We start from the raw sequence: 14,829 nt of genomic DNA, 5'->3' as shown, positions 1-14,829 counted from the left end.
TGTAATCATTGTTAAACTTCTGGTGTGGACCTGAGGAGTGTGTGCATGTGTTTGGATGTTTTTCTGTTTTTTTTTGTGTCATCCTTAGTGTCTCGGCAACAGTCTCCAAGTAATAAGACTTCCAAAGGTAACACCAGCAATGAACATGATGAGAAAAGCATAGCAGTGAGTGGGTGACACTGTGTCCATGGAGGCCTCCGCCAAGTCTGCAAAGCTGTTGAGCTGAGTAACACAAACACACACGTCAGAATAGGATTCTGCTGCGAGTCGTAAACAGTTAAAATATACTCTTGTGAGACGCACCCATCCTCCTTTTTCCACAATCCAACTCAAGAGATACTTTTTGAAAAAATCCACTGTCCAATTTAGGATGTCCTTCACACACTGAGGGAGATGATCCTCCACCATCTAAAGGAGACACACACACACTAGGGATGGGCGATATGGACTAAAAAAATTATCCCCGTAATTTCTGGTGTTTATCACGAAAACGATAAATAAAAAACTATTAATAAATAAAACAATTCCCAACTTAAAGTGTAAACAGGTTCCTAACAAACACAAATACATTTGAATACATCAACACATTAAAAAAGGCTACAATAGCTGCTGACTCAAAGAGCTCATGAGCTGATATTTTATGGAATATATCAGTGCATGCGGATCACTCTATTGGTGTTGTTGTACAAAATTAATTTATTTCCTCACTTAAAATGAAATTATTTTCTAAAAAAAAAAGCACATGAAAAGCAAAAATAGCTCCAGTGTTTTTACTGTTGCTGAATCTTGTTTCATTTATCTTATGAGTTACATAAAGTTATGATTGATAAATAATTGATTTGATTTCCCATAATTAAACCAGATCAAGTTGATGATTTAATCTTTCAGTATATTTAGATGTAATAATCTCAATAGTTACGTTAGTCTAATGGGACCAGCTTTGTCTGTGAACATGTGAAATATAATTAAAAAATATTGCGTTTCACAAGTTTGGATGGATGTATAGTGACATTATTATTATGCTAACATTTATTTCACGCAACGTGTGACATGTTTAGCTTTTATCCTTCCATACAAGTGTTAAATCTGACCATATGACAGTAAGGCGTGTTCTTTTTACTTGGTCTATTCCTTATATGCAGTGGTTAGCATTAGCTCTTAGGCTAGCCCAGTCTGTGTGTCGGTGGGTTAGCTTAGCATAGTTAGCTTTAGTTGAGTTTCCAGTTCATAATCGTTGCTACGGGTTCATCTCTGTACCCGTGTTTGTGGAACTTTGGGTGGATCTGACAAGGAACTTGGATTGGTTCACTTTGTTGGATGGTTGTTTGGTCTTAACCAAGTAGCGGTCCATGATATATCGCAGCTCGGCAGCTTCAGGTAGCCGTGACGAGCACCGCCGTCTGTGGGTGTGAGAGCTGGGGGCGGGAGGCGTGGTGTACACCGTGGCCACGGAGGCTTCGCTGCGGAGTTCCCCGAAACAGCGTTCCGCTCCAGAGAATAATACGTTGACAACATACAGGGGCAGTCACCACAGAACTGTAGCATTTAAATAACTAAAAATAATTTCAAGGGAACTGCAAATTATAAATTCAAGTATATTCACTGTAGTATGAAACACTGTAAAATATATTCCTTGATAATAATAAAGTGCAACTTGAAAAAAAGTATATTCACTTTTGTAAACAAGTGCAACACTGCATTAGAAGTGTATTCGTTAGATTTTGACTTGCCTTGCTTGTTTACCCAACGTTTTTGCTGCATTTCTCCTGCTATGTTTCAAGACTGCTAGCAACGACTTTCCTCGTGTTGGACTGCCGACTAGGCTAGCTTTAATTTGGAGAGGGGTGGGACGGAGGAGCTTGCATGCACATGCATTAAAGGGGGGGTATCATGTTTTTTTCAGGCACATAGTACCATTCTATAGCATACTCAAATAAATATGCTACCAAATTTTTTTGGGAAAATGCAGCAAATATTAAAAAAAACTTAAAAGAAATTTCCCTCTGTAGCACACGGTTCATGATGCTTCAATTTCACCTCTGTCTCTTTAAGGTACTCCAAGCTTGTCTGACACGCCCATGAACACGCCCCCTTCAGTACTCACACAAACATGCATGGATGTTGTTTGCTTCTGTTTTTCTGTGCGCTGTATTTGGCTACTTTCTACATTTTTACATCGCTACAATACATTAGAATGATTATCAAAGTGAGGAATACTAACGTACGGATGAAGATACGTATCTGTCACTGACACAAACACACACACACGCTTACCCGTGCTGCTGCTGCTGGCGCTATAGTCCAGAATAGGGATCGCATTGTGTCTGTGTACTTATTAATCCACTTTCAGCCACTACGATGAGCAGAGTAGACCGAGCCACACGCAGTCTCAGCTGTTTGCTGTGACTGCAGCTGCTTTGACGGAGCTGGAAGCGGGGGAGGGGTACGAGTTTTATTTACATTTTTATTTTATTTTAATTTTAATGCATACATCAATGAGTACAGACAACATAAGCCATGGGTTTCTAACAAAAGTTTTTAAAATAAGTAAATGAAAAGCTAAATCTGCAGAGGCGGGTGCTGTGGGCTGAACTTAGGAAGAGAACATAGGAGGGGGAGGGGCTTTGAGGTGGAGCGGTGGCGGTAACTCAGCTGGTGACAAAAGGTCCAAGGTGTCTCTAGGAGGTGGGGGCGTTCCTAGGAGGATTCAGCTGTATTTACACCTAAAATGGCTGTTTTATTTAGCAAACAAAACATGTTTCATTTAAAAAAGAAATATATATATATATATATATAAATTGTTTTTCTCAATTATGTTATTTTTGTAATCATTGAGTGTAATAATCAAAATTGTAATCGAAAGGCACAAAGCACACAGCGCCGAACCCAATGATAGATTGTTAAGGAGCTACTGACTGGAGGAAAGGGTTTGTTACTTTTGAGGAGATAAAAAAATGAAGAGAAGCTAGACATTTCCAAAGAGATGGAGAAATACTTGGTGAGAATAACAGAGGTGGAAAAGAGACTCGGAGACTGAAACCTTCATGTTTAGCGATGTAATATTCAGCAGAAAGTCATATTAAACTTGAGCAAAGTGGTGGGTAATAACCTTTAGATTATTCAGACTATTCTGTAAGTCAATTAGTAGTAAAACCAAACTAATGTATTAATTTAAATATGGGTGAGAGGAGTGTAAACAGAGCTCCATTGCTGCTGCAGAGCAGCTTCAAACACACGCCCAGTTACAGAAGAGACATCCATGCAGTGTTTCCTGAAACTTCTCTCAGAGCTTCAACAGACAAGACGTGGACATCTGCACTGAGCCTCTGATGGTCAGTCGCTAACACACAGAATGTAAGAAAAGCTTGTCACACTCTGTGTGTTTCCTAGTCTGCACTGGGAAGGAGGGGGATTAAGCTCTGACTGATTCATCTATGTGTCCGTGACATGAAGCGGATTAGCCAATGGAGTGATTCAGCAGAGAAGACCAAACTTTGGATGTGGTTGTGCATGGGCTTACAGACACTGAATGTTACCTACAGATGGTTCTACCACCTCTGTGCTTTGACAGATCATCGTCACGTTCTAATCCTTCACCATCTGAAGTCGTTAGAACTACTTACTTAATTACCATTCTCAGGGCTGTTCTTATGGGCAGTAAAGTGAGGGTAACTCACCTTCACAGCAAGCTTCCCAGCAACATAGAAGAGCACAGCAATCTTCTCCCAGCTGATCCCGCCTTCCATCACTTTATCTACCACCATCTTGAATCTGTCCAACTTGGAGCCACCACCACGAGAAAATCCATCTATGGCACTGCCAGAGAAACGTAGAGGACCGGGTCACCACGATGATCATTGTTTCATGGAACAAACTATTTGTAAAAGAAAAAGCCACTCAAACTCACTCGTGGAACTCTTTGTCATTTTTTACTTTGTCGCCAACGATGCGGATCATTGTGGCGAGCTGGGTCACCACCTTCTGCTCCTGCTTGTTTTGTACAGGCAGTGGCGTGAGAGGAGGGACTTCTTCTGAGACTTTGTTTAGCTCCTCCTCTATGACCCTGAGAAAACACATTTATTCATGTTTTTAGAACAGAGTATAGAGTCTGTTAGTTTAAACTGTGTAAATGACTTTAATTAGTGTAACATTATCAAACCTTTACGTTATGTTTGGGCAGTGTGTGTGTGTGTGTGTGTGTGTGTGTGTGTGTGTGTGTGTGTGTGTGTGTGTGTGTGTGTGTGTGCTATCCGTTTGTTGAAGATGTTCATTGTAATGACAGTATGGAACTCTTTCTTCTTCTGCCAGTACATGCAGAGTGGACAAGTCCCTCCCTGGACATGAAAACCATTTCTGACCTTCCACAGTCTCCATCATGTGGTCTTAGGGCTGCACAACTAATCAAATTTAAATCATGGTCATAATTTTGGTTGCCACGATTAAATTAACCTGATCGATGGCAATATTTACATTTAAAATATGGACTCTGCTGCATATCAAATCAGGCACTTTTTCAACCATTAGTCAGTGGCAGCTTTGAGTACTGTAGTTTGGTGGATTGATGAGTAATTGTTTCCAATGAGTAGCATTTCATGAAGCCCTCTGAAATAAAGCCCTCTGTCGTGCAAAACAAATACAAATTTTTCCCTAACACGATAAATAATTGTGACTATAATTGTGATTACATTGATCAAAATAATCATTATGATTTTGGCCATAATCAGTGCAGCCCTATCTGGTCGAGACGTCATCACCTCCTGTCACCACAGACAACAGACCAAACTTTCACAGTGATTTATTGTAATGTATATTTAATGATTATTTACTGTCCTGTAAGCTTTGAGTTTTTTGTTATAGTTTTCATTTCTAGGAGGAGATGTTTCTCATATTTTTATTTATTATTTTATTCATATTTTTCACATATTGTTTTTTACACTTCAGACTTGTTTCATAACATTTGAAGAACCACTTACATCCCTCTAAACCTCTGTGCAACCACTGTCTAGTTTAGCATCACCTACACTTTGTTTTAAAGCTTCATGTACATTGTCATACACTGTCTTCCTCATGAGAAGGGGTGTAAAAAAAATCAATTTCACAATATATTGCAATTTTTTTGGGGTGCAGTGGACCCTTTTGGGGATATTAAATTGCTTTTTAAAAAATAAATAAAAATTATTTATATATATATATATATATATATATATATATTTTTTTTTTTTTTTTTTCTGATATTTAATCAATATTTTTGTGTATTTGTGCAATATTTCAGTGGTGCTACAATGCTTTCAATGAGTTGCAATAGTTACTTGATGCACAGGCATTTTATTTTCATATAATCTGTTCAGATCAGTGTTTAAACTGATACAATAGGATAAATTATTTTTTCTTATTTTTGTGCAGTTGTTACGGTTATTACAATGCCGTCATTATGTTGTCATGGTTACTTTGAGACTTCTACACAGTAGTTTAAATGAAAAGAAACTTGTTGCACTTTATTTTATGATGCCAGTGTGTAACACTGCACTTTCCTTTTTTCAGTGAAAATGTGCAAAAACACTAATAATAAATAAATAATAAATAGTATGTTTTGGAGCCAATAATTTTGACTCAATTTGTCCTCTGAATGATCAACATCTTCTGATGAACATATACAGCAACTTCATTTTTCATCTCTACCTTTAATTTTGATATTAACTGGGTGGCATATCGCGATATATTGTATCGTGATACGTATCGTAATTGCAACATCCTTGCTAATACTCACCCTTACTCATGAAGGTGTGACTTCCTGTAAAGAGGTGACAGCTATTACAGTAAAGTGAAAGTGAAAGTAACTGAAGTCTCCTGAACAAAAACCAGATCATTATATGAGGAGAAAGACGACAGTTATCATTAACGGGTAAATGGGATTTATTCAGATTTAGCAATGAAAACATTCCTTCAAGGAGCCACACAAGTTCAGCCTTAGAAATAAACTCTTTACCTGCCAGGAAGTATCCCTCAGTCTTTATTTATCACCCGTGCTTTTCTCTGAATCACATTTGTTTGGATCTTTATCAGCAAACTCTTTTCGTCCAAAAAGATTAAGTGATTTTTTGGAAATCTGATCTACGTTCTCACTGTAATACATCAACTCAAACATTTGATCCTTCTTTCCACAGTTAACGTCTATTCAGCAATGAATCTGTAATATATCAACACACAGTGCAAAGGATTACATCGTGCATTTCTAGAATCCAAAGGAATACGTACAAATTTCAAGTTTGACAATAGATTTATCAGCAGAATCCAGGCTGAATGTAGCAGCAGCTTTAGTTGATCTGAGATCAAATTTAAACCCAGGTTTTACCGAGAACTTATCACTGAAAATCAATCAACACGTTCAAATGAATCATATTCAATGTGAAATTTGTGTCCACATCCACTCAAACAAAGCAGGGACAGTAAGATTGTTGAAGGGTTTCTGATTCATGACTTTTTAAAACTAAAACCAACCTTTTTAACAGAAGGCTTCACTCATAAAACGCCATACAAGAAAGGAACTTCCCATTTTTGCATTTCATATTAATAGCCTTAGATAATACAATTTATATATATATATATATATATTTTTATCAGTAGGATACACTTACTCTTTGATGAGGGCTTCACCTATTCTTTCATCTGTGGAGAGAAAGCCTTAGTTTACAAAGAGGAAGCAAGTTTAAACAATGAGAGAAGAGAATACCTAATCTACTGCTTGTATACGCTTTATAATATATATGTGTGTGTGTTTATGCACCATTTTAATCCTTACTTAATATTTAATGCTTATGGTAATATAATCCTTCTCTTGGTCTAAAACTTTACTTTTTTAAATCATATATGTATCTTATGTTAGTGTTTCTTTTCATCTTGTTATATTATAACTTTTACATGTAACTAAAGTCATTTCCACTGGGATTATTGACGCAATCTTGATACTGATAAAAGTAACTTAGAAACTTTTGATAATGGTGTACTGACAGCTGACTGAAACATCAGGCCTCAGAGAAGACATGTAAGAGAAACAAACACTATTATCATGTGTTTCTCATGTGTAATAAACAATGATGTTCTGACCTGACATGATGTTTCCTTCACACGCCATCACACGAAAAGAAAAAAGTACTTTTGAAAACTTCTTTCACAAACTCTGTTTCCCCTTTTATTTGTCTAATAAGTAATGTTTTTAAAAAGTAGAAGGTCTAATAATGAATTAAAGAAAGGGGAACTCCGTCCAACAAGTTCAGAGTTTACTTTATAGCTGACAAATGAACACGGAACACTGAGGGCGTAGCCACACTGTGCGTCCGCTAAACACATCCGGGTATTAACCGCCGCTACAGTTCTGATTGGAGCAAACGTCACTGCCCAGCGCCATCTTGCTTCGGGGCCACGTGCTGCTGTAATGCATTAAGTCTATAAATTAACTATAATGAACTCATAAATAGCTAAACAATTCCCCATTTGTAAAAAAAAATGTGGTAATTACATTAGTTTAAATATATTATATGTTATATTAAGAAGAACAAAGAAGACATTTAGGTATATTCAGGTCATTATATAGACCAGGGGTCTGCAACCTTTACTCTCAAAGGAGCCATTTTGCCTCATCTCACTTATAATTAAAGTCCTCCCAGAGCCAAAAAAATACCTTATCAATTAAGACAATAAAATGAATTCAATTCTATACAGTTAAAATTATAAAAAATAATGTTTGATTTGATTTATATTGATCATGTAAATGGCAACTTAAAAACTGTTTAAAATAAAATAAAATAAATTAACGTCAAGAAATAAAACAGTATCTTGCATCTTCAAATTATTACGCATCTCAGTTTACATGAACACAATGTTATATAAGGAAGATTTTCTTAAATTAATGTATTTAAAGGGCCACAAAAAGTAACTTGAAGTTTTTATTTAACAATTAAAATCTCTATTTAATTCCAGAATAGTGTTTTTGTTGTTTCAGTTATCTTACCAGGGATTTAAAACTTAAGGTTAGCCACAGGTGCAGGAAAGTTAATGGTCTGTAGATGTTGCAGGAGGTGAGGTTTAGGGGTTACAGAAGGAGGGATAAGAGTCATTTTCAGTTGCACTGTTGGCATAAAGTAATGCTGCTAAGAGTTAAAGCTGCTGTGTCAGTGTAATGACCTGAGAGTCATATTTTCATTTCAGTGTACAGTACACACATGAAACAATTCTGGGCCTACATTCATCATTGGCAGTCCTTGAAAATTACTTTTAACTTGTATACTATATTGTGATGTTTTACTGATTTTGAACTTCTCTCAGAACAGTTTTATAATGTGTTTTCATTGTGATTTTTTAGTCTTGTTTTTTTTCTTTTACATTCCTAGGATCAAAAACAACAATTTATTTTGGAAACTGTCAATACTGGGAAATTATGTTCACAGTTATTCTCCTCATTATATTGTGTCATGGAGTTGCAGATTCATCTTATTTTGTAGAAAATCCTTATATTACAGAGATTAGCATGAGGGTGAAATAGTAGATTTAATAGCTCCCATTGGAAATGTATTGGATTATGGTCAATTTTGTTGTAAACATTAGTTCAAACCCCTCAAATCAGATATGCACCAATAACGACTTTGAAGAGAATGTTTGTAGTGGACTGAAAGAATGTGTCACATTATCAAATATTGCTGATAAAAATCCCATTTATGGTAAACCATGCTTAGCTATAAAGTGTATAATAACATGTTTGTTAAAACTTCAAATATAAAAAACCCTTTGAAAAACCAAATAGAAATTGATTATTTTTTTTTTTTTAAGTTTAGCCAAAACATGATTAGTAAATTAAGAACACAATATTTCTCATTTTCCATTCTGTCCAAAACAAAATACACTACTTTTAAACTGAAGAACAACATTGAGCCTCATAAGGATCTGCTTCAAATGTGCTTTAAAAATGTGTGTGTTTTTAGCTTGGAGGGCATTTGAAACAACAGATGCATTTATTTATTTATTGAAAGCAAAAGCAAGAGCCAGGTATATTAATTGGATTAAAGAAAATGTTTTAACTTCAACAAAAAACTGAAAAAATAATCAGAAAAACATCACTCTGAAAAACAGAAATGAAATTAGTTCAAAAATTGAAATAAAAAGCCCCAATAAAAGTAAAATTAGTAAAAAATATTTAGAAAAATAGTATTAAGTGATTGCAATACGCTTCCATTGTGGATCAACTTTTGTAAAAAGAACATTCACACTTTTTCTACAATTATTTTAGAATAATCACCTCGTTAACTCTCTAACTCCAAAAATATTTCTGACAAATCAAACTTCTCAACACATTTGAGCAGAATGGTTAAGAAGAGACAAAGAAAGAAAAATTAAGGTAATATGTAATCTTTCATTTTTCCACCAGTTTGTGTTTGCAAACATGTTAAAATCCACACGCGGAGACGTCACAACCCGGATGTAGTTGTGATGAACTGAATATCCCACAATCCCTTGCTCCGCCTCTCTCTTTCCCTCCGCAGCAATGTCTAAGAGAGGTACGACTTCACTCTGTCCATCCACCTTCATCTGCTCTAATATCACAATGCCTGTATTAGAAATCATCTCTGTTAGTGTCAGGAAGCCTAAAGCAAGGGGTCTTAGTGTCTAGTTTTTAGTTTTTTCGATTACAACTCATTAGATTTGGACGTGTTTATGCGGCTAGCCGCTAGCAGCACTGCCGTCATGAGGCTTAACAAACATAATCCAAACAAACTCAAAGCTGACATGCTTTGGCTGCGCGTAAGTCCATTTAGACAGAAATACTGATTACGGCTGTTGTTAATTGTGCTTTTTTTTTGAACTGCCTTTTTAAATGGTGTTTGTGAACTTGAGGTAGCACCGGTGGCTAAGGTTAGCCTAGCATGGTTCCTGCGTGTGATGCCGCCTTCGTTCATCGTGACCATGAATGTGTAAATAACGAATGCATGTCTTGGAATAATGTGTAAATTATAGGTTTATTTCATAATTTTAATTCACCTTAGATTATTTGTTGGTTGGTTTTCAATATTAAGTCGTAGTAATGCTGGGTGAACCTAGCTTCTCGTTAGCATTGGTACAAAACCTTTTAATGACTATATTCAGACGTTGGTCTGAAATACCCACATAATCTGGACTGATTGACGTATGCCTGTATTATTTATAAATGACAGTAATTAAATGTTTGTAATGAAGGAAGGCTAATTGGATTGATGTATGCTTGACTTTCCTCAGGACGTGGAGGTTCGTCTGGAGCCAAGTTCCGCATCTCACTGGGTCTCCCAGTGGGTGCAGTTATCAACTGTGCAGACAACACAGGTAGGCACTCAATTGTTATCCAATAATTGAGAAGTTGTAGCCAAATAACTGTTGAGAAAATAAATTCAGTGGTGTTGTATTTTCTGAACTCAAATCGAGTCCTTCTGATGCTCTGGACCTGGTTGTCCAACTTTGGTCCTTGGATCCTTTTTTCAGAGTTTTATGAAGCTCATTAAAACCTCAAACTGATTGTCAACATTAAAAAAAAGGATGTTGGTGTGTAAATTAATTACTGTGTAGATGTCAACTGAGTTCAAATCCCACTTTTTAACATATTTAACTTGGCAAATTCCACTTTTAAAAATGCATTTACTACAAAAATAAAAATCTGTGAGTTAAGGGTGTATTATTAGGGTTAGCGGGGTAGCTAAAATACAATTGAGGGAACTTTAAGTCATGTGGTACACCTATCATGTGACCTTAACTGGACAATGATGGGGCGCTGCGTATCCATAAAATGGCAGTTTACGGTTACGTTTAACGTACCCGTAGCCACGGCATTAAAAATAACCCTGATATATATCAAGTATCTCCTCCAACATTTTTAAATTATTAAAATATGGGGAAATGCACAAAGTAGCTCTTCTAAATCATTTATGTATGTATATATATTGTTCGTTTAGATCTTTAAAGAAATACCACCCATTGATCCTAGTGCTCATTGGTATAAGTGTGATTTGGTTCATTTTTCAGGAGATACTTTAATGTTCAGCTCCTTGTTTGTCTCACACTGTGCTTATGTCACTAGTTTTTCCATAACTTTATATGCTGAGTTATCAAATGCACTCGTGATGTATGTATAATGTAGAATATTTTGTGCTTTGATTGGACTGAGTAATAGACGGGTCGATGAGGAAACATTAAATGGACTTTATTTATGTGTTGTTACTTCTACTGAAGTAGTTCAACTTATCCACACACCAATAACAGCTGCATGCAAGGAGATCAATGGTAGATGCTAAAAGTTCAGTGTCTGTACTTGAAATAAATCAAGAGCTGAGGGATGTAACCAAAGTAGTAAGGTTTGATGTAGTAAAGGATGTGATCCCAATCCAACATGTGTAAAATGATGCGTTCAAAGACTGCTTAGAGTAGGGTTCTTTATGCCATGAGTGAGTTCCCTCAAAAACTAACTGAAATCCCTACACTGATGTACTGCCTTGTGTATCAAGTATGCACCTTACTTAATGTTGTGTTAAAGTTTTTCATTGTCAACATTTGTTATGTTAATTGTTCTGAGAACAAGTTTGCTAAATTGCTAACTTAAAGTTAAAGAATTGTTGAAGAAGTACCGTCTTAAATTATCTTTTAGAATTTTTCCATTTAAGGTTTTGATTGTAGATAAAGTTTTTTACGGGCAAATAACTTCCATAACAGTCTGAATAACCAAAAAAAGGAAAAAATGATCAGGATTTAGCAAAAACCCACAACCCTTATAAAATAAGTATGACATTGAGTTGAGCTGGTATGGTATGCGTAAAAATAAAATGTTTCTGCACAACCAAAAATGCAATAAAAACCCTTTTTAGTCCAATAAGTTGCCACTTTTCAGTTATTGTTAAACAAGTGTAAGATTCTTCCACATCTTCTGCTCAAGTTTAAATAATTAAAAATGGCTGAAGGTTAAATTGTAATAAATTTGTACAAATGAAAATATAACTAGCAGCTCAAACCCAGCTATGCTAATGAGAGGATGGTATTAATGGCTTTGAATTAGTTGTTGCACATCATGTAGTAATTACCAATGGATTTCTAAAAAAGCGTTGCCTATGTGTTTGCTGATATAGCATTAATCCTTCCAAAAGCGCTTGCTTGGTCTGCTCAGTGGCTGAGTGAGTCGTCAGTGGAGGAGATATTAAGTTCATTCCTGTGGGTGAGACAGCAGTGACCCACTGTGACTGACTGAGCTCAATCAGGGATGAGACAAACTGTCCGGAGAACCTTCCCACACAGACATATTGCATTTTTCTTTGTTCTTTAGGAGCCAAAAACCTGTACATCATCTCTGTGAAAGGCATCAAAGGTCGTCTGAACCGTCTGCCTGCTGCTGGAGTCGGTGACATGGTGATGGCCACAGTGAAGAAAGGAAAGCCTGAGCTCAGAAAGAAGGGTGAGTCCAAGGGGGTTTAAATCAAATTATATGCATTTTCTGTTTGTGCTCATTCCTTTCATTAAGTGTTTAAAAACTTTCGCATCACTAACCAACACAGAAACAAATCAAAACAATAGACCACATGTGTCAAAGTCGAGGCCCGACGGCCAATTCCGGACCTTTAAAGCGTCAAATTCAGCCTGCTAGAGAGAGTAAAAATGATAGAAAACAAATAATTTATACTAGGGATGTAACGATTAATCGTAAGGCAGTTAAAAATCGATTCATAGGTATCACGATTGATATCGATTTTCTGAAAATTGAATCGCGGTACTTTTTTTAACCAGCAGAGGGCGCTATCCAGAAGTGTAGGCGGCGGGCGGAGTCTGCTAATACTTTCTTTCTGGCCGCCTTCTACTCTTAAATATGTTAATAAATGATTCATTACCCCTTTAGCACCGAAAGAATATCTGTAATATTACTTGAATATCTGTAAGTCACGATATTCTATTAGCTCTGTCTGCTAGCATAGCATCTCTTCTTCACTGCTAGATTAGCTGCATGCCAACCGACCACGGGGTTACCACCGCCTTCTGCTGGTCCAAACAAATGTCTGACGTAAATACAGGGCAATGACGTTTATTTTATTTTTTTTTAGAGTCTCATTGTTAAGGCACAAAATACATTTTCAGTTGCACTTTTAAAAAGAAAAATAACTATTATGCAGTTTTGCATTGTTTATTATAGAACCAGAATTTAAATTAATAAGCTTCTTCTTCATTTGTATTATTCCTTTATTTATTTAATTCAAGATTTATTTTTAGTTAAATTGCATTATTTTGAACAGTTTATCAAGGGATTCTTTTGACAATGAAAAATAAAAGGAAAATAGTACAGTATTTTCTAAATAAATAAAATAAAGGAATATTTTTCAATCATCATTTGTCTACAGTCTCATTTTGTAAAATAAATCGTGAATCGAATCGTATCGGGAGTGCAGTGAATCGTTACATCCCTAATTTATACTTAATTTATCACCATAGAGAAATTCTTCTCTGCATTTTAGTGATTTTCCCCAAGGTGTAACAGTAGGCTGCCAATAGCAGCTGGATTGGGGTTAAGAAACTTGCTCAATATCCCACAGTGATGACTCGCGTGAAACTCGAACCAGTGACACTCCTATTACAAGCCCGCTTTTTTAACCACTAGGCCACCACTCCCATGAAACTTTTTTTGAATTACCAACTGATTCAGTTGTAGAAATCTCAGCCCATCCATATACAAAAACTCAAATCAAAATTCCACAATATTTGCAGAGCTTGGTTTTCCAGTTTTTATATTGTTGAAAGAACTTTAATTTTTTTCAAAATCTGGCAAATTTTCCTGAAATTATTCTACAAAATGTCCCCAAATTTGCAAAATCAGAGAAATTTAAGTAAAATTCCTACAGGAATTTATATACTTGTATCATTTGTGTATAATTTATACATGGAAGTGCAAACCACGGAACATTAATGCTGAATTTGCTCTTTTCCCCCATGAAAAATCTGTGTCCCACTTAAGCTCAAACTGCTCCATATTTGGCTCCTGAGCTAAAATGTGACACCCCTGCAATAGACTAACATGGTAAAATAATAGATTTCATAATAACCAGAGAAACAAACTGCTTGGGCCTCCTCTGCTGCCAGTCATGTTTAGCTGTTTTAGCTTCCTATTAGCACTAGCTCTTCTAATGGACAGATATCAAATACTTAAGTAATAAAAGCCTTTGTATTGTGTCCTTTGTTGTTACAAAAAGATTTAAGATGGGATCACAAGCCTAACAGTGTTCCTGAGCTGTGTAGCATTAGTTCTTGGTAAATAAACAAGTTGTGTAACAAATAAATGAGCGATGCTTCCTCTCCTCAGTGCATCCTGCAGTCGTGATACGGCAGCGGAAAACGTATCGACGAAAAGATGGCGTATTTCTTTATTTTGAAGACAACGCAGGAGTCATTGTCAACAACAAAGGAGAAATGAAAGGTGTGTTAATGAAGTTGTGTGAATAGCCTCCCTTCCTAAAGCGCTTACCTGGTCTGCTCAGTGGCTGGATGAGTCGTCAGTGACGGGAACAGTAAGTCCATCACTGTGGGTGAGACGGCAGCGACTCACCATGGCTGACTGATCTCAATCAGTGATGGAACAAGTTCCTGACCCAGAGTTTGGACCTGCTGTTATAGCAGCTAACTGCTACGGTACTGTGTCTGCAGGTTCAGCCATCACAGGACCAGTGGCCAAAGAGTGTGCTGACCTGTGGCCGAGGATCGCTTCAAACGCCGGCAGCATAGCTTAAGTTGGGCTGTGTTTACAATAAAACTGTTCCTTCATTGTCAAAGTCTGATTTTATTTGA

The 14,829-nt window shown here is 36.4% G+C and overlaps 2 protein-coding genes across 5 annotated transcripts in view; one reads left to right on the top strand and one right to left on the bottom strand.

Annotated features, from left to right (window-relative positions):
• The window catches only part of LOC114468004 (potassium voltage-gated channel subfamily C member 1-like), a 69,821-nt gene extending 66,014 nt beyond the window's left edge, over positions 1–3,807 (bottom strand). For all 4 annotated transcript variants that reach the window (XM_028454602.1, XM_028454603.1, XM_028454604.1 and 1 more), the window contains exon 1: positions 3,678–3,807. The gene's annotated coding sequence lies outside the window, so the exon portion shown is untranslated. The remainder of the gene's footprint in view (positions 1–3,677) is intronic.
• A 5,667-nt stretch (positions 3,808–9,474) lies between these two features.
• On the top strand, positions 9,475–14,813 carry rpl23 (ribosomal protein L23). The gene is made up of 5 exons (XM_028455062.1): positions 9,475–9,548; positions 10,264–10,347; positions 12,329–12,457; positions 14,348–14,461; positions 14,689–14,813. The coding sequence occupies exons 1-5, from the start codon at positions 9,536–9,538 to the stop codon at positions 14,769–14,771; spliced, it is 423 nt and encodes a 140-aa protein (XP_028310863.1). The 5' UTR covers positions 9,475–9,535; the 3' UTR covers positions 14,772–14,813.
• Positions 14,814–14,829: the final 16 nt, after the last annotated feature.

Source organism: Gouania willdenowi, chromosome 8 (assembly GCF_900634775.1).
Source record: "Gouania willdenowi chromosome 8, fGouWil2.1, whole genome shotgun sequence".
NCBI classification, from domain to species: Eukaryota; Metazoa; Chordata; class Actinopteri; order Blenniiformes; family Gobiesocidae; genus Gouania; species Gouania willdenowi.
This window is presented reverse-complemented; position numbering and strand designations above follow the sequence as displayed.